This window comes from Crocuta crocuta, unplaced genomic scaffold, assembly GCF_008692635.1.
Source record: "Crocuta crocuta isolate KB4526 unplaced genomic scaffold, BGI_CrCroc_1.0 scaffold3, whole genome shotgun sequence".
Taxonomy (NCBI): Eukaryota; Metazoa; Chordata; class Mammalia; order Carnivora; family Hyaenidae; genus Crocuta; species Crocuta crocuta.
Genome location: NW_027529934.1, coordinates 6,401,095 through 6,421,750, shown reverse-complemented (window position 1 = coordinate 6,421,750; position 20,656 = coordinate 6,401,095). Strand labels below are relative to the sequence as shown.

Genomic DNA, 20,656 nt, shown 5'->3' with positions numbered 1-20,656 from the left:
ATAAAGGATAAGAATTCAGCAATTAACCTACCTTTCATATATCTATAGCTAAAGATAACCACTTTACAAAGGGAAGTTTTCCTTTACAGAATTCTGGCTAATAAACACAGGAAAGCTGGAATATCACCATTTTGTGAACCTTAATGAGCTCATGAATGTAGGGTTAGGCACTGATCATCAATAGCTAGTAACATTACAAAGACAGAAATGATCTGATATTACATATCCCCCTTAATAGAAGTATACACCAGCACCTATATAGTATTCTTGGGGAAAAGTATACATGCATAACATTTATTCTGAATTAGATCAAGCTTCTAGATTTAACTATAAATTTACAGAGATACCAAGAACAGAAACCATGTTAAGATGCACCACAGGAATGTAATCAGTAAAATCCAGACTCTGGGAGACAAAGAAAACCAAACTAACCAGTTTGTTCCACCAATAACAATAATAAAAACTGTTTTAAAGGAGAACAGAAAATATAAGATAAATAAAAGAGTTAGAGAGGAAACCTTAGATCAACTCTAACCCAAAAGAACTTTCTTCAAAGAGACAAATACTCTGTGCTGTCCAATAAGTTTGCCCCTAACCTCATGTGGCTACTGAGGACTTGATATGGTGGTAGTGTGATTAAGGATCAGAATATTTCATTTTAATTTCAATTAATTTAAATTTAAATAGCCACATATATCTACCATATTGGATGGTGCTGCTATAAATCAATGGAGAATTAAGTAACTTAATAATCAATTTGCAATGCATCATATGATGGATCTTATGTGAGTTCCTATTCAAACAAGTGACTGTTTTCTTTAATGTTTACTTATTTTGAGAGAGAGCATGTGCGCGCGCACACACACGGGGGGGGGGGGGGGGGGGAGGAAGAAGTGGAGAAAGAGAGATTCCGAAACAGGTTCCATGCTGTCAGCGTGAGCCCCAGGAGGCCCAATCCCATGAACCATGAGATCATGACCAAGCTGAAATCAAGAATCTAATGCTTAACCAACTGAGCCACCCAGGTGCCCCAAAAATGAATTTTTTAAAAAATTTTTTTTAATGTTTTATTTATTTCTAGGAGGGAGAGAGAGAGAGAGACAGCATGAGCAGGGGAGGGTCAGAGAGAGAGAGTCACAGACTGAAACAGGCTCCAGGCTCTGAGCTGGCAGTCAGCACAGAGCCCAATGCGGGGCTCGAACCCACGAACCGCGAGATCATGACCTAAGTGAAAGTCAGACACTTAACCGACTAAGCCACCCAGGTGCCCCAAAAATGAATTTTTTTTAAAAAAAAGTATAAAATAATGACAGAAATGTAAATCCTGTCAGATATTTAATAACACTAAGAAATTACTATTAATATTTTCATGTGTAATAATTGTATTTTGGTAATGGGGCAGAGATTATCCTTTAAAAATACTTACAGATAAAATGATATAATTTTTGGAATTAGCTTCAAACGAATTAGAAGGGAAAAAAAGAAGATTAGGCATTGTATTGATAATGACTAAAGCTGGGTGATGGGTAAATGGGATTCTGTATACATTCTCTACATCCATGTGTCTTGAAAAATTCTTGTAATAGAAATTTTGGAGGGAAGGGGAGACACTCAACTTGTATGCTAGGAAGAAGTTTGCTTTTTTTTCCTTGTTTGTCTCCTCTAAGAAAGATACTAGAAATATAAAAGAAATTCTTAGAAGGGATGGTTTGAAATACTTTGCAGGTAACTCTGGTTACAAGCAGATAACCTCCATTTTATACACTTAAGCCTAGGTACACGTGGGTGGCTCAGTCGGTTGAGCATCCAACTTCAGCTCAGGTCATGATCTCAGGGTTCGTGGGTTCGAGCCCCGCATTGGGCTCTGTGCTGACAGCTAGCTCAGAGCCTAGAGCCTGCTTCGGATTCTGTGTCTCCCTCTCTCTCTGGCCCTCCCCTGCTCATGCTGCCTCTCTCTCTCTCTCAGATATAAATAAAACGTTAAGAAAATAAAATTTATACACTTAAGCCTAACTATCTATCGGCCAGTTTTTCACTTTCTGGGTGTCATGCCTGAATTTTTCTTTGACATCATTTGGCGGTTCCTTTCAAAGTGGTTAGAGCAGAATGTAAAAGCAAATGCCTCATTTGGACCTATAGACATGGTTCACAATTTGAAATAAGGACATTACAATGTATTTTTTCAATTTACATTTAGGGATATATATATAGCAGGACAAAGATGTACCACCATCACCACCCCCAGCCAAAAGATATCCATGTCAAATCCCTGGAACCTGTGATGTTCTTATTTGGGAAAAGGGTTTTAACATATAATTAATGATCCTGAGATGAAATCATCCTGAATTATCTAGGTGGCCCTAAATCTAATTACATATATCCTTAGACACAAGAAGAATAAAGAGACAACGTTGAAGGCAAAGTGAAGAGGCAGAGATTGAAGTGAAGTGGCCACAAGCCAAGGAAGCTGGCAACCACTGGAGGTGAGAAGAGGCAAAGCTCTAGGAATGTAGCTCTGCCAACACCTTGATTTCAGACTCTGGCCTCCAGAACTATAAGAGAATAAATTTCTCTTACTTTAAGCCACTAAGTTTGTGGTAAAATGTTAAAACAACCACAGAAAACTAATACAAGGAATTATCTACTCTTTCAAATACTGACTACCTAGTCCTTCCTCATATTGGCTCAATAATTAGAAGTTATTGTGAATCTAAATAATTTTTGAGCATATTTTTCATTTTGAAGCCAGGAATTTTTGTTTCTTTTATTCAGTGATGTATACCTACTGCTGGAAACTGCTCACTGATCATAATTTTGATGTTTCTTTCCACCTTTCTCAGTGGCATTCTCTCATTAAACAGCTAAAGTGGCCCTGCCCAAAGGAAAAAAAAAGGGGGGGGCGGGGACATAAAGAAGAATTTATCTTACTTTAAACTCTGCCATCTGAAAGCTTTAACAATGTTTCAGATGTCTAATAGCTAGTTTGGAAACTCTATCTGAAATCACCAGGTTCATGCACCTGGTGCATTGTCTTTTCCTCTATAATGGAGAGTATATACCAATAATTCTCAGAGCCTTTTTGTTTCATAATTTAATTTTTTGTAATTATCCCCTCTCTGCTTCATGACCCTCCTTCAAACTTAGCATAAAAAAAAAAAAAAACCCCACTGTGTGGTAAATGACACAGTATCATTCTATGTTACTGATTTTTATAAGGGAAGGAAAAATTGAAACACTGGAAATACTTTATTCTATGGTGTGGAAAGAAAGGATTATAAACCTGCATCCCAAGCATTTCTTTATTTCTTCTAGCTTCCTACCTGTATACTACTCTAACTTGACACTTTTGTCACATCATCTTACGACCACTTACATTGTTATTTTATCTTCTAGCACTAAGCATCCAATTACATTTAATTCTCCTTTTGTGAAAGAGAAGATGGAATTTCATCAGCTTGAAGAGTAATGCTATTTACTATTCAGAAGCACATCTTTCCTACTAGTGAACTGGTTTAAGTTTAGTGGCACCTTTAAAGAACACACAACATTATTTTTTAAGGTAATAATACTACCTAGAAGCTACCATTTCCACAAGATAAATGAATATGCAATTCTTCTCCACTGTAAACATGAAATAGCACCCTTCAGAAATAACTTCATTATACATCTGAAACTAATCTAGTGGGTCAACTAAACTTCAATTTTTTTAATAAGAAAGAAAGAAAGAAAGAAAAGAAAGAAAGAAAGAAAGAAAGAAAGAAAGAAAGAAAGAAAGAAAGAAAGAAAGAAAGAAAGAAAGAAAGAAAGAGAAAGAAAGAAAGAAAGATGGATGGATGGATGGGAGGAGGGAGGGAGGGATGGAAGGAAGGAAACAAACAAACGAACAAACTCCATTACATGGCTTGAATATCAATCAGATCTTTTCATCATTTCTTAGAGAAGATAATGGAGGATTAAAAATTTTATAATTCTATTTTTTTAATGTTTATTTATTCTTGAGACAGAGAAGACAGAGTGCAAGGTGGGGTGGGGTGGGGTGGCAGAGAGAGGGAGACACAGAATCTGAAATAGGCTCCAAGCTTTGAGCTGTCAGCACAGAGCCCAACATGGGCCTCAAACCCACAAACTGCTAAATCATGACCTGAGCCAAATTTGGACGCTTAATGGACTGAGCCGCCTAGGCACTCCAAAAATATATCATTCTTAAAGAGATGACAATTATCTTGTTGGCTTGGCTCTTGCCTCAACTTTCACTCTTAGCCATCTCTATTTCTCAATGGCTCTCAAAATAAGGTTGCAATGACTACAAACGAATCTAGTGTCTCATTTTTAGGGTTAAACTCTATTAGTCCCTGGTATACTAATCCCCAAGTCTTAACCCACTACAAGCAGAATGATTTTTGAAAATTGATAATAAATGATTCAACAACACTAACAGACAAGTGGAACTTAGAAAGGACACTCTCCTGCTATTGCTTACCTGAAAATGTAGCATATTAGATATAGCTCTCCCTATATTATAAATACCAAGTGATTTTATTTCTAGTTCAGAAGAGTCATGTAAATAATTTTTAAGGAGATAATGACAAGATAATAAAATGGAAAACTGGGATGGAGGGGAGATACAAGATTACAAGTATCATGAGAAAAGTAATATATTATGAATGCATAGATTTGATAGTAATTGTATACATGCAAAAACTACTTCATGAATTTTAGAATACAATTCAATCCTCCATCCTCTAGGACTAAAAAGCAAGCTCACATCTGTTAAAACAACAAAGACCTGAAGACAGAGGTGAGGGAGAAGAAGATGCCTAAAGTGGACTCGGTCCATTCAAGCATATAATCGGAATGAATAATTTACAAGCATACTTTCATCTTCAATGCCACTAAGAGCTGAATTCTAAGGAGCTCAGGGAGACTGTAACACATCTGCTAACCAAGCTGAATAAGCAGAGGGAGCCTAAGCAAAAATGATCCAACAAAACCTGTTTATAAGACTGGGGAGGCGGGGGGAGACTAAAGAAATGGCAGAGTAGCAGAGACTAGTCTAATAATGGTCAGAGACTCGTGTCCTTCACTGTATCTATTCATTCCACCTCAGAAAATCAAATAACCATATTAAGCCAACTGAATCAGAAGCTATATTAGGCTAACATCAGCTATATATTCTCCCATCAAAAAGAATACTTTATAAGACAACAGCAGGCAAAATGTGAAAGGAAAATCTTTGTTTACAAAGGTTTGTTTTCAGTAGGTCTTCTGATTTTAATTCAAATAGTCTAAAAAATATATTCCACAGAGAACAGAGGGTTGATGAGGGGACAGGGGAGAGGGGGAAATGGGTGATAGGCAGTGAGGAGGGCACTTGCTGGGATGAGCACTGGATGTTATATGTAAGCAATGAATCATGGGAATCTACCCCCAGAGCAAAAGAGTACACTGTATACACTGCATGTTAACTAACCTGACAATAAATTATATTTAATAAATAATATATTCTACCTGGTAGACATATATTTAAAAAATTCTCCAACAATTTATATATTTTTCAAATTTATGTCTATTTCATGTATCTTTGAAAGGAAGCATAGCCAGCATGTAAAAACACAAAAAGTAGTTTAATGTCTTACAAATAATATACAGTAACTTAATAGCTTATAAAATATGATTTTTCAGCAATCAGATGAAACTCTACATTTGGCATCAAGACAACAAAATGCAAAATGTTGAAACTAAGATCTTGTATCACCTGCTTCTCTACTGGTTTTAAAGAAATGCTACATTATCACCTCAGACTATACCTTAAAATACTACTCCATTAAAGACTGACCCCAGGATTCTAAGTGTGTATCTGTTCTCTATACTAAGAAAAATCCACAATTCTAGAACTTTAATATTCTCATTCTACTGTAAGGCTATGCTGCTCTCTAAGTCTTTCTGCAGAAAAAAAAATTAAATAGTAAAATGCTATAATTATTTATGCCATTTAAAAACCAATAAGGGGCACCTAGGTGGCTCAGTTAGTTGAGCATCCGACTTCAGCTCAGGTCATGATCTCACATTTGATCTTGGTCAAAAGGCCAAGAGCAATCAGGTCATGATCTCAGTTCCTTGAGTTTGAGCCCCATACTGGGCTCTCTGCTGTCAGCGCAGGGCCCACCTTGGATCTTCTGTTCCCCTCTCTCTCTGCCCCTCCCCTGCTTGTGCTCTCTCACTCTCTCTCAAAAATAAACATTAAAAAAATAAAAATAAAAACCAATAAAATGTATAAACTTTAACACAGAATTCTGTCACTTTTTCAGTCATATATTTCCAAATGTAAATAGTTATCAAAATAATAGCGATTACACAGAAGAGTAAATAATAATATATCAAAAGAGATTAAAGTTGATAAGGAATGCCTAAAAATAAGTCCTTAAGCTTTCTTATGTATATTATTTCAGAATATGAGTATTTCCTAATTACAATTATAAGACATCTATTTTAAAACTTTCTTTAAGTTTATTTATTCTGAGAGAGAGAGTGAGAGCGAGCAGGGGAAGGGCAGAGAGACAGGAAGAGAGACAGGCTCCACACTGTTAGCACAGAGCTCAAGGCAGGGCTCAAATTCATGAACTGCAACATCATGACCTGAACTGAGACCAAGAGTCGGATGCTTAACCAAATGAGCTATCCAAATGCCGCAATAAGAAATCTATTTTAAATAAAAAGAGACACTTTATTTTCCATAAATCAATGTATATGTGATCCATGAAATTCACTCTCAAAGGATGAAAGAAGCAAAATACCATTATCTGAATATCTATTTATTTGAGTAAAACAAGCAACTTTAAGTGAACATGTCCTGACTTCTTAATTCATTGAAATTATTTTGTTTGGTTGGTTTACTTTTAAATGAGGAAAAAGCTCACTTTATTAATGAAGAGTAAAGGCACTATCTTGAAATGTCTTACAGAAGTGGAAGGAAATAATTCACTAGTATAAAAAATTGTCTGTGGTCAACTTCTTATTAACAAACACTTTCATATTCTAAGCATTTTATCAAATAAACCACTTCACTCTTACAAAATCCATTTCAAATCACCGTTCTTTGACTATAATTATAAATCCGTTCTATCTTAAACAAAAGTAGTATGAAATGTGAGGAAGCTGCTTATTTTACTATAACTCATCTAATATAACAAATCAGCAAAAATGTTTAATTTTAATAATGATGTTACATTATAACCACTTAACAAATGTAATCAGTACTGCTATTACTTAGATTCAATTCAATATAATAAACATTTTAAAAAAGATCAATGTCCTCTGAATGCTTTAAACAACAATACTCCCATATTCTAATAGAGTAACTAAAATATCAATGAACTTAAGAAGCGTATAAACCCAATTACTGTTTAAAAGAAATTCACATTAACCATATTGATCAAAAATTATTTAAAATTTAGGGGGGGGGGGGGCGCCTGGGTGGCTTAGTTGGTTAAGCGCCTGACTTTCGCTAAAGTCATGATCTCACGGTTCGTGGGTTCGAGCCCCGCGTTGGGCTCTGTGCTACTGCCAGCTCAGAGCCTGGAGCCTGTTTCAGAGTCTGTGACTCCCTCTCTCTCTCTGACCCTCCCCTGCTCACGCTGTCTCTCTCTCTTTCCTAGAAATAAATAAAACATTTAAAAAATAAATAAATAAATAATAAAATTTAAGGCAGTGGTTCTCAACTTTGATTATTATTACCATCACGTGGGAGAGTGTAAAATCACCAATGCATGGGCTTCACTCACAGATTTTAATTGGTCTGAGATGGGAACGAAGTATCAGTACTTGTAAAACAAGACAAACAGTATTAAACTGAATTAAAACAGCCACAACTTATGGTATGCTATGGTATACTTCAGTTTTAAGATAAAAAAAAAACTTGCTCAGTGGCACCAAAAGTTTTAAGTTTATTAAAAACTTAAGGTATAGGAAAAAAAAAGAAAGTGAAAAGAAAAAGACAATATTCAAAAAAGATAATCAAGTCCTAGCAAAAATGATAAAATTTGGGGGCTCAGTCAGTTGAAAATCCAACTCTAGATTTCATCTCAGGTCATGATCCCAGAGTTGTGGGATCGAGCTCCATATCAGGCTCTAAACTGAGCTTGAAGCCTGCTTAAGATTCTCTCTCTCCCTCTTCCTCTCCCTCTGCCCCTCTCCCCTTCTTGCATGCTCTCTCTAAAAATAAAAAAAAATTTAAAAATTTTAAAAAATTAAAGAAACATAGGCAGCACCTGGGTGGCTCATCCAAACTCTTGGTTTTGGCTCAGGTCATAATCTCACAGTTTGTGAGATTGAGTCCCATATTCGGTTCTGTGCTGACAGCGTGCAATTCTCTCTCTGCCATGTGCGTGCATTCTCTCAAAATAAATTATCATTAATACAGTACCAGAATCAAATGAGTCAAAATGATAGTCACTTTAACATTTTCTAACCTCAATACCACATAGAACACACTTCTTTAAACCACCACTTTTCAATATCTTCAATTCTCAAGTATCTCAAAACAGAAAAATTCATTTTAAGAAAATAAAAATTACATGGCTATAATTTGAGAACAGAAAGAACAAACAAGTATGGAATATTCCCCGTGAAAGTAGCACAGACATCTGCATGACCAGCCCACAATACTCCCTTTATAACAGGGTCCAAAGAACTTAATGCCTCTGGGCAATGATATAAAAAAAGTTCTTAGCTATAAGTATTTGTCATTTTAGCATACTTCCACAGAATTCAGTTCTTCTCTAATAACAGCTAAAAGTGTATGAAAATTACTAGCAACATGAGCCACCATGAAGGAATAAAGATCACCAGAACTTCCAATACCTGTCAGAATACATTTGTTACAAACTGGATGGTAAAACTTAAAACAAAAATGAAAATAAACTAAAGATAAGTAGCCTGACCTTGAGAATAAAATTAAAAGAACCAAGAGTGAAGTTAAACAGGATGATTTAATTAACTGATTCTTTAATCAGTTAAACTTCCATGTAATTTCATTTTTATTACACTCAAAGTATTTTGAGAGGTACTCTTTATGTCACATAAAATAGGAATAACCCAATAAAGAACTAAACATTTTGATCAATCTTAAGTGTCTTCCATTGAACATTAGAAAGTTAAAGTATATTATAATCCAAAATTCAGTAACATCCTATAAAACTAATAATACCTAAGTGCCAACACCCTGGTAAAGATTTCAAGATGTTTAAGGATACACATTTTGAATTCAGAACGGTTAGAGATGAAAGATGTAAATTTCTATGTCATTGAAGAAATGAGATTTTTAATTATAGATCTATAGTTTTATTAAACAACTTTAGTATCTGTTACATGTTGTAAAAATAAGTCTCCAAAAGCTTGTCACTAGAATGACTTCATAGAATTTCAGTTTGGTACCTCATAAAATATATTAATCTGTACACACTCTCTAGATTATTCTTGACATATACTTTTTCACATACATCTCTCCTGAAAAATGTGGTGTAAAATTTTAAAAGATTACTCAGCGCCAGAGGGAACACTCCCTCAAGAAATAACTGTTGAATTAGTTGTTATTTAATGACACAAGAACTCTTACAACTTTAAATTACAACTCTACAAACCTATCAAAGGTTAAACCCATAAAGAATGAGCTGGTGAGCAGAAGTTGAGGTAACAAAAAAGATCAATAAAGATAATTTGAGAGAGATAACTACTGTCCTTAGGTCAGTGATTTTATGACAGCAAAACTGCACACATACATACACATACATGCTTACATCACCTACACACACATATGCGTCGTAAATATGCTTCATTGTTTTTTTTTACTAATCCCAATCTAAAGACATGGCACAAATAGAAAGGAAAAACTATGCTGCTCAGACTAAGTATGGATTAACGATTCACTAAAGGCTGGATATAAAATATACTGGTGGGAACGGGGATGACACAAAAACTGAGTTTAAACCAAATACACTGCGTAACTGTGATTCAAAATGTTAAGGTGATTTAAGAAGATACTAAGAGACCATCATAAGATAAATGTGAGCTAAACGAACAAGAAAGTTTGATTGAAATATAAAGTAATCATAAATTTATTTTTAAAAAGCATAAAAGATCTATATATTAGGGCTAGATATATTAGTTTTATACTATTCACTTTGAAATATCTTTCCTTAAAAAGGGGTTTTATGTGACTAAGTTAGGGGTTAAAGCATCTTACCCTCCACAGAAGGTGCCTGATCCTGAGCTGAATACAGCATATCCTTGAAAGCCTATTAGAAAAAAGAAAAGTTCATGAAATCACAAGGAATTTTTACATTAAAGCCTTTGAAGCTAAACAAGTACTTCTTTTTCAATATCCAGACATGACTACATGATTCCCTAAATTGAGAATTTAGTAAATACTTCAATTAACTTTAATAAAGTTAAAACCCATATATTATACCTTCATATCAATCCAGTATTTTTCAATCTTTAAGAAAACGGTTAATATGTACACTTTAAAAATTAAAAGTCATTTGGAAAAGAATGAAAAATCTCCTGAGAGATCATAAACTCTCTTGACTGAAAGAAAATAGTGATAGAAACTGAGAACAATGGTCCTTGAGAAACACAGGGAACATTGCTTAAGAAAATATAAAACAGTGGATACAAATTTTGTAATTGTAGTAACATAAATGTAACATAAAATTCAGCATCATTTTCAAGTGAACAATTCAGCAGTGTCGAGTACATTCACATTGCTATGTAGACAATCTCCAGAATTCTTTTTATCTTAGATACAAATACTCTTCAATGGAGGTTTGGAAAGTCCTCCATGAGTTACAGCTTTTATTGTTTTTATCCAAACCAGTGAATTAACTGCCAACCATATTTAGGTAATTTGGATAGTTGCAGTTTGGTCTCCCAATAAGTGATTTGGGGACAGGAATGAAAAGTAATTCACTATACCTATCAAAACAGTAGAAGCAATCAAGTGGATAAGGCTCCAGGGCTGACGAGCCATTCATAAACAGGTGGCTTTATCCAGTCCCACAGCTTCAAAACTTCCAATGCAATCTAACCATTGATGGTCACCCAAAGTGGCCTCCAGCATTCCTCAACAATTGACATTTGGAGTCAGATAATTTTTTGGGGGCAGGGAGACAGTTCTGTGGATGGGATTTTTAGTAGTATCCTTGCCATCTAGAAACTCACTAAATTCATCTAGATACCAATAGCAATACCTCCATCGAAAGCTTTGTGACAACCAAAAATGTCTCCAGACACTGCCAAATGTCCTGTGGGAGACAAAATCAACGAGCCCTACCCCCATGCCCAGAACCACTGCCCTAGATTCACTCAAGCATATTAAACTCCCAAAAAAGAAGAAATAAACCTCCAGGATAACCCATTCTGTATTCAAGTCTAATAAATTGTATTCTTCCCAAGTAAATTTACCATATGTTTTATACCAGTGACCAACCAGTTACTTCTATTACTAACCAAGCCTGACAATATACAGTAAAAAAGACTGCCAGTGAAGCAAGGAAAATTAACAATCTTAATCAATTCACTTTTGTTAATTTTAACCTATGTTTTATAAAAATTTTTGTAGGAAAATTATACTTAAAAATTTTTAATTTTTTAATGTTTATTTATTTTTGAGAGAGAGACAAAGAGACAGAGCATAGCGGAGGAGGGGCAAGAGATAAAGGGAGACACAGGATCTGAAACAGGCTCCAGGCTCTGAGCTGTCAGCACAGAGCCTGAATCGGGCTTTAACTTGTGAGATTATGATCTGAGCCAAAGTCGAACACTTAGCTGACTGAACCAGCCAGGTGCCCCTATACTTAAAAATTTTAACATCGTACATGCTTAAATCTGTAATATTCGGTAAGATTTACTATATAAAATGAGTCACAACAGTTATGTAATTATGGTATAATAAAAAATATTGGCTATTTGTTTTAGGTTCCTGGCATAAAGCTCTGAAAACCTTTAGAATCTACTCTATTTTGTGTACTAATGAGGTAGCTCTTGGGGGGGGAATAGGGAATGGCCCTGATAGCTTCAGGAGGGGGGCTGGTCCCCAGAAAAACCAACCACCTGATTAATGTGATTAGAGTGTCAAAAATTTCAGTACCATCCCCAGATCTCTGAGGAAGAGAGAATGGCTGGGGATTGAGTTCAATCACCAAAAGCCAAAGATTTGTAGTCAGTCAGGCAGAAGTGTGGGTATTCTGGGAACCACACTTATGGCTGGTATCTCAAACGAGAGCAGTTTTGTGGGACTATGCCCTGACCCATGGGGTCTGTGCTAACTCTGGATATTTAGTGTCAGAACTGAACTAAGTTATTAGACACCCAGTTGGTGTCAGAGAAATGGGTACTGGTCTCAGAACTGGTCAGAAGTGGTGACAGAAAACAAAAATCATTTTTTTACAAAACCTTCATTACAGGGCCGCAACTTTTCTAAAATTACATTTGAAGCTCAGCCTCATCTTTACTGACCACTAATCCTTAAATTTATTTGTGTACAAAAGCCCTAAGTGAGTATGACAAAGGTACAGAATTTCTTTTAAGAAAAATATATATAAACTCATTATATTCTTTACAATTTCAGATGTCTCAGGAACCACTAACTTCTAGCCTAAAAAGAGAAGTTAGTCTAGATGATTTTATCACCCATCAGAAATTATTTACGTCAGTTTGGAATAGAATTTTATATTAAAGTTCTACACAAGTGCAGAATGCTGGTTAGGTTACAGTCTTCCATCAGATATTTTAAGAAAGTAAATTAATAGATTGCTTACAGCAAAGTAACTCCCTAGATAGAAGAATGTAAGGAACACACACTCAGCCAGAGAATTCTTATGGAAATAAATCTATCATAACAGCAGGTTATACCAGAGACTCAAATATCTGAATGAAGTTTTTCTACTTCTGGAGTATAATAGGCATGTATACCAAAATTAAATGATGCTATCTGGAACCAAATAAACCATTAATGACTAGCAGAGTGGCCTCTATACAATAGAAGCTCAATAAATAGTTCTTGAATTCAAAAGCGTTTCTTCTTTGGAGAGAATTACTTTAAATATGAACAAAGCACACTGAGAATTCACACTAAGTAGTACCTTAGTGACATATAATGAAAATGAATTATATTTGCAAAAGGAAAGCTTATCAAATTAAATTTTTAAAAGATGATTAAAATTTTATAAAGAGAAAAATTATGATAGCCTTCATTTTGATTGTAAACCTGAATCATAATTTCATTTCAATCAAAACAACTCTGAGTAAAATCAGGGACAATTATTTTTGCTTCTTACTTCAGGTTTCCTCTAAATAAGAGACCCTTTAAGTTGTTTATTGTAATAAGTCTCTAGAGAACTCCATAAACAGGATACCATTTTATTCCTGTGACAAGAGAACAGCTCCAATTAGAAACTGCGAGGGGACAAGAGCCTACAAAGTAATGTCTATATTATACCCATAGATTGTTGTCTACAATATGAAAGCACTTGCCTAGGTTAGGAGCAGTACATCCAACTATACAAAATAATATATTCAAAGAATTTCCTAGATTTATGCTGTTTTACTTTAAAGAAATCCAGTACTTTATATAAAACTCTGAATTTGTATAATAAAATAAATACACATTCATGTGCATTACAAGAGATTTCTTTTATTTCCAAAAGATTCAAAACAATCTTTTATATCAGCATCTCTAAAGTAATTTGTTAAATTATTTTTGTTAGGATACTGAAACATACTAAAACAAAACTCTGTTAGCGTTTATAACAACTCATTAACAGTGTAGCTTACAAATTAAATCCAAACCCAACTACAAAACCAATACTATTCAACCAACAACATTAATGTGACAGGAAAAAAGATGTTTGCTGAAACAAAATCTCAACTGGTAACATGAATACAATGCTGTCATTATACTTGTTCTTCTGAATTTGGAATGCCCATATGACTATCAGATGTGATACAATTCTCCTAGTACCTCTACTATGAGGCAGCATTAATACAGTGGCTAGGAGCTATGGAGTCAGACAATGTGTATGAAAACCAACTCTACCACTTAATAGCTATGTGACTTCAGGAAAATTAACTTCTCTGTATATCAGTGTCCTCATCTATAAAACAAGTGATCTCATATACCTCACAGGTCTATTATGAGAATTAAAAACTCTTCTTAAAACACAAATCCTTATATTAAGTATAATTCATGATTATACATGAAGAATACTTAGAACATAAAGATACTCAAAGTTAGCTAATCCATTGTGAACTACCACAAAACTTACATCACACAGTGGGATGTAGCATCATTTGGCCGTCTATTTGGACATGAATACATCATTTATGATTAGATAGGCCTCAGTCCGACAGTAGTAGTAGAGTGCTACCTGGAGCCAACATGATCAAACAAGCATAAACATACGCACTGCAATCTCCTGGCATTTGCCAGTTTATAAGATGGTGATCTAGATGATCTAGAATATGCTATTATGTTTTCAGAAAACCACTGTCATAAACATACTATATTTTTAACTCTCACAGGAAACCTATAGACTCCTAAGAAAATACATGCAAATCCCAGTTTGCATAACTTTAAACAAGGTCTCTAATTATATTAAACTTTCTATAAGATATATATCTTTTGCACAAAATAGGGTTTAGTTCAAACCTAACATGTATGTTCAATAATACTGTCAATACAAATTTCTTACATTGTTAATTTTTAATAACCATAGTATATCATCATTAATCTCCTTTCCAAAGCACAGGCCAACTTACAGGCCTTTCCACAAACTAAGATCAGAGGCTAGAAAAATTCCCACTTCCTATCAACTCACCATTAGCCTCATATATAAATATTATCACCACCATCAATTAAATAACCTATGTTGCTCTCATTGGCTTCAATATTCACTCAAAGTCAGCACATTGGAATTTAACTATTGATTAATAAGCAATAAACAAAGGCATTTAAAAGAGGAAGGGAATGGGATATTTGTTATAAACCATTAAAACAGTCATAATCCTCTTAACAGTGTTTAATAATTAAATAAAATTTACATCAGACTTTTTTTTAATTGGAAAATTCTTCTAACTGGAACTCCTGAATAACAAAATTTTGATGTATTCTTCAAAATATATATATCATGACAGGCGCCCAGTTGGCCCAGTCAGTTAAGCATCAGATTCTTGATCTCAGCTCAGGTCTTGATCTCGGTGGTGAGTTCAAGCCCCATGTTGGGCTCTGTGCTGGGTGTGAAGCCTACTTTAAAAACAAACAAACAAACATGAACATCATAAGCTGATCTACAGCACCCCAGAAATATTCTCCAATTACTTCTTTTTCAGTTTCTACTTCCTCTTTTCACATATCCTTTTTAATTTTTTTCACCAGAAATCCCGGGTAGTCTGTGAGTAATGTGCAAGTCAGTTACATATGACATGGTTTCTTTGTCTCATCATCTAGAAATCAGCCATGTTTTCATGATACTAATGCGTTAAGGACAGTTCTGTAAACCAGATTATATACCCCAGGAGGGCATCCAGCATTCTCATGTGTCCTATGCAAAGAATCACCATCTAAAGAATCTTCATTTCTATCCCCAAATAAAAATAAACTAATCTAACTCTGTTTTTGCTGATAAAAAATAATCAATAAAAACTCTTACACAATCTTATAATCTAATATATTAAAGTTTAAAATTAATGTATTTTTGTACATACTTAATCCAATATCTACAATATATTAGGATTATGCATGACTCATAATTTTCATGGATATTAAAAGCATCCCATCAGCAAAAGGCAATTCAATATGCAGAAGTTATTACATTAAATTATAAATGAAATTATTAAATGTATAAAATATATATAATAGGAAGAACTAATCTGGAATATTCACATTTATAAATTACTACACTAATATATTCTGATATTCACTGACCTTTTACTTTTCTATGTGAATATCTTCCAAATCTGTATCCTCAGCCACATGTCTGCTAACACAAATGCAGAATGCCCAAAATTCAATTCATTTCTTCCTAAAACATGCTCTTCTCATGTTCTGCATTTCTTTTAATGTCATTGCCAGTATCCAAATCACAGAGATTCACAATCTCAGTTACCACCCATTCAACAAATATTTATTGGGTATTTGCTATGTGCGAGGCACTGCTCTAGACACTTGGAATACATCACGAGTAAAATAAAAATCTCTGTCCTAGTGGAGTTAACATTCTTATATTCTCCTTCTTTCCAACCATGAGTTTAATGATCTGGTTCATCCAATATTACTACCAATAACCTCATTTACATAAATTCTCTCCTATCCTTTTACCTACTCTATTTCAGTGAACTCTGAACTGGTTTACTAACGTATAGATTTTCATCTCTCTAAAACATCTTACAAAATGCTGCTTTATCAATCTTCCCAAAGTACCAATCTGATTCTCCTGCTTAAAAACCTACAAGGATTTCCCAATGGCGACAAAATAAAGTCCATAATCCTCTGCTGGCCTCTAAGGCACCCAGAATGGTTCAAACTATCTTTCTAGGCTTATATTCCAAACTGAAGAAAATCACTTTCACTTTCACAACCTGACCCTAAAGCCAAAATGAGTTATTTATTACTCATTTTAGGAACCTCATTACTTCTTCCATCTTTGCCTTTGTTTACAACTATTGTCTCTACTAGGATCCTTTACTTTACCCACATCTTCTAAATCTAACTTCCAAATCTTAACCATTTCTCAAGGTCTAGATCGAATTTAACCTCTTTTATGCATTGTCCTGATTTCTCCAGCTGGAAATCATCACTCTCTCCTCTGAAATCCTGGAGTACTCTATTTGAAACCATTTATAGCACTTAATATTTCCATCTTATGTTTTAATTATCTGTGTCACTTGGTCCCCACATGACTGTACAGTCAGTGCATTAGCCACCTTGCTTGTACTTGTATAAAAGAGTGCACCATATTTATAGATTATTAATAATCATTAAGGGAGTTATCAAACTTTACTCATTCAATGATTATTGGATTTCTACTCTGTACATTATGCCAGGGTATAAAGAAAATAATGATGACTCAAACAAGGAGTCACACAAATAAATTATAACACAATATGTTACTTAAGAAAAAATGAGAAAGTATATTGAAAGTTTAAGGAAGTAGCAATTGGGGGGGTGAAATATGGGAAAGAGGAGGACACCAAGAAGCAAAAACCAAGAAGGAAAAAAGAAAGATTAGACAAACAACTAAACATGAACTAAGGGAATTCAAGATTTCCAAGACTTTGAGCCCAGGTGAAAAGAAGGATGATTAGTGACACTACTGACTGACCTGGAAAAACACCAAAGAAAAAACTTGAGCAAAAACAGAGAGGAGATTGGATAATAAACCACTTTGGTATCTACAAAAAAACTGAGATAGTTAGTATACAGATGAAAATAGGGATCTACAATTTATTTTTTAATGTTTATTTATTTGTTTTGAGAGAGAGAGCATGCAAGTGGGGAAAGGGTAGAGAGAAAGAGGAGAGAGAGAATCCCAAGCAGGCTCCAAACTGTCAGCACAGACCCTGACAAGGGTCTTGATCCCACATACCCTGAGATCATAACCTGAGCCAAAATCAAGAGCCAGAAGCTTAACTGACTGAGCCACCCAGGCGCCTTGGAGATACGCAATTTAAAAGACAGGTCAGAGCTAGTGGTTAAGAACTGTGAATCACCTATATAAAGGTGACAAGAAACTGCCTAAGCTTAGGGCGCCTGGCTGGCTCAGTCGGTAGGGGTAGAGTGTGCTACTCTTGGTCATGAGTCTGAGCCCCCCCAGGCATGGAGCCTACTTAAAATAAAAAAGGACTGCCTAAACTGTAGGTAAATATAATTTCTCAGAAAGTGAAAAGTGGGCCAAGGACATAATCTTTTGGAATACAAAGCAGCAGATAAGACAATGAGAAAAAAGTCAGGTATATATACACAGTGCCACAAAAATTAAAGGAGCATTTCAGGAAGGAAGAGATATTAGTCAATGGGATTGTAACAGTGCTATATGGTGACAGATTGTAGATACACTTGTGGTGAGCATGACTTAATGTGTAAGAGTTGTCAAGTCACTATGTTGTACACCAAAGAGATATCTGCATCCCTGTGTTCGGTGCAGCATCTATTCACATTATCTAAGACATGGAGACAACCTAAGGGTTAACAGATGAATGGATAAAACATATGTGGTATATACATATACAATGGAATATTACTCAGCCATGATAAAGAAGGAAATCCTGCCATTTGCAACAACTTGGATAACTCTTGAGGGCATTATGATAAGTGAAATACCGTATAATACCACTTACATGCGGAATTTTAAATGCCAAGCTCAGAGAAACAGAGGATAGAGTAGTGGTTATGAAAAGGCAGGGGGGTGGGGTGGAGGGGATATTAGTTAAAGGGTACAAACTACCAGTTATAAGATTAATTTACAGCATATAAATTTAAACGTACAGCATGGTGATTACAGCTAATAACACTTTATTGTATACTTGAAAGTTGTGAAGAGAATACACCTTAAATGTTCTCACCACAAAAAAGAAATGGTAATTATGTGATGGGATAGAGGTGTTAGCTAATGCTATGGTAGTAATCATTTTACAATATATCGATGTATTAAATCAATATGTTATACACCTTAAAATTACAGTGTTATGTCAATTATGCCTCAATAAAGTTGAAAAATAATTTAAAAAGAAAACTGAAACATGTGAGCTAAGTAAAATAACAAGGAAGGAATAATTTTTCTGTATCTTGAGCTGGATGATGAATATAGATATCTCTTCTGTCTAACTGGAATGTTATCTATCCATCTACCTATCTAATTGGAATGTTGCAACTGAATTATAAAGAAAAATAGCTAACATTGGAATGCCTACACTCTTTCTACTTTAGAACCTATAACTGAAACTATCCATATGTAATCTTTAAAGGAAAAAAAATAAAAAGCTGCTTAGAGATCAAAAAGAAAGAGACTAAGAGGAGGTTATTAGATCTGAGGATCAGGATCTAACCTGTGACCATCAATCAATGGTTTCACAAGAGTGATGGGGCAGGAGCTAGATTACATTGGGTTGAATATACATGAGAGCTGAGGAAATGATAGCCACAAATATTGATCAATAATAAAAGCAATCATAGTTACACTTGCTGAATGCCTACTATCAAGCATCATTTTGAATTTTTTAAATACACTGCTTTAACTCTAACTTTATTAAACACAGAGCTTTAACACCTTAATGAAAATGTGATTCTCATTTACCACTGAAGATGTGAAACTCAGGTTACTAAAGTATCCCGCCCAAGTTTTGTACCTTCTATAATTCATGCTGAGAAAAAGACACATAGCCCACTATTTCAAATGAAAACTTACTTTCTAAGATTTACTTCTAATTTTGGCAACTCAATTTTCTGATATTCTTTTATTTCCAAAACTTTCCTACCATTAGATTTTTATATCAGGTGTGGGACCTAACCTCTGAGATGATTCCTTCTAAAAATTCCTGCCTCCTAGTAGTAATGTTCCTGTGCAACCCTTCCCATACAAAATAGAGCTGACCTATATAACCAATAGAATATTGCATAAATGACAGAATACTGTTTCCAAGACTAAGTCCTAAAAGACACCGTGGTTCTCCTTTTCTCTCTCTTGGATTACCCACTTTGGGGGAAGCCAGCCTTTAAAAAAAAAAAGAAGAAGAAGAGAAAAAAAAAAAGGGAAGCAGCCCTATGGTGAGTTCTGAGTGGTAAAGAACTGAGGCCTTCTGAAAAAAAGCACAAATCTGCAAACCGTCAAAGTGAGCTATCCTCAAATTAGACCCTCAGCCCCAGTCAAGCCTTGAGATGACTGCAACCCCAGCTGACATCTTGACTGCAACTTCACACAATACCCTGAGCCAGAACAACCCAGTTAAGCTGCTTCCAAACTCCCGACACACAGAAACAGCATGAGATAAATGTTTATAATTGTTTTAAGCTACTAAGTTTTGGGGTAATTTTGTATATAATTATCTGTTAATTAAGAGATAATTAATACATGAGGTAGATTTGAAAAACAATTTTATATCACACAACGTACACGTTATTAGATCATACCAACATCTTCTGTTCATCTTGATCAAAGTAGCTAAGATTCTTACCCCTATACATATACAAAATAATGGAAAGAAAAATTATGACAATTTCAAGTAACTGATTTATTTAGCAATAATAAGTAAAACTGCATTCCCATATATCAAAGCCACCAACATTGTAATTTAACTTACACTGAATGCCCTTGAGAAGTCATACAGCCACATTTCTAAGCTGAACCAGGTCTGACAGAATAAATCAGCATCTTTCTTGTCTAAGGATACTATTCTGATGATAAAATAAGGCTGATAACAAAAGCTCTCTTCTAACTAATTAAAACTATATGGCTTATTCTTACATTTATTGTGGTAACAGCTGTAAATTCTGAGAGCAGAGAACAACCTCACCTCAGTTTTTATAGGCCACAGCATCTAGCGCAGTACAAATTTAAAATATACTGGTACATTTCACAGACTTTGTAACACAAAACCTAAATATCTG

At 34.7% G+C, this 20,656-nt stretch overlaps 1 protein-coding gene across 1 annotated transcript in view; it reads right to left on the bottom strand.

The window, feature by feature from the left end:
• XPR1 (xenotropic and polytropic retrovirus receptor 1) overlaps window positions 1-20,656 on the bottom strand; it is a 207,008-nt gene that overhangs the window by 170,215 nt on the left and 16,137 nt on the right. Inside the window, exon 2 of the mRNA XM_077763224.1 lies at window positions 10,241-10,292. Within this exon, the coding sequence (XP_077619350.1) occupies window positions 10,241-10,292 (52 nt within the window). The remainder of the gene's footprint in view (window positions 1-10,240; window positions 10,293-20,656) is intronic.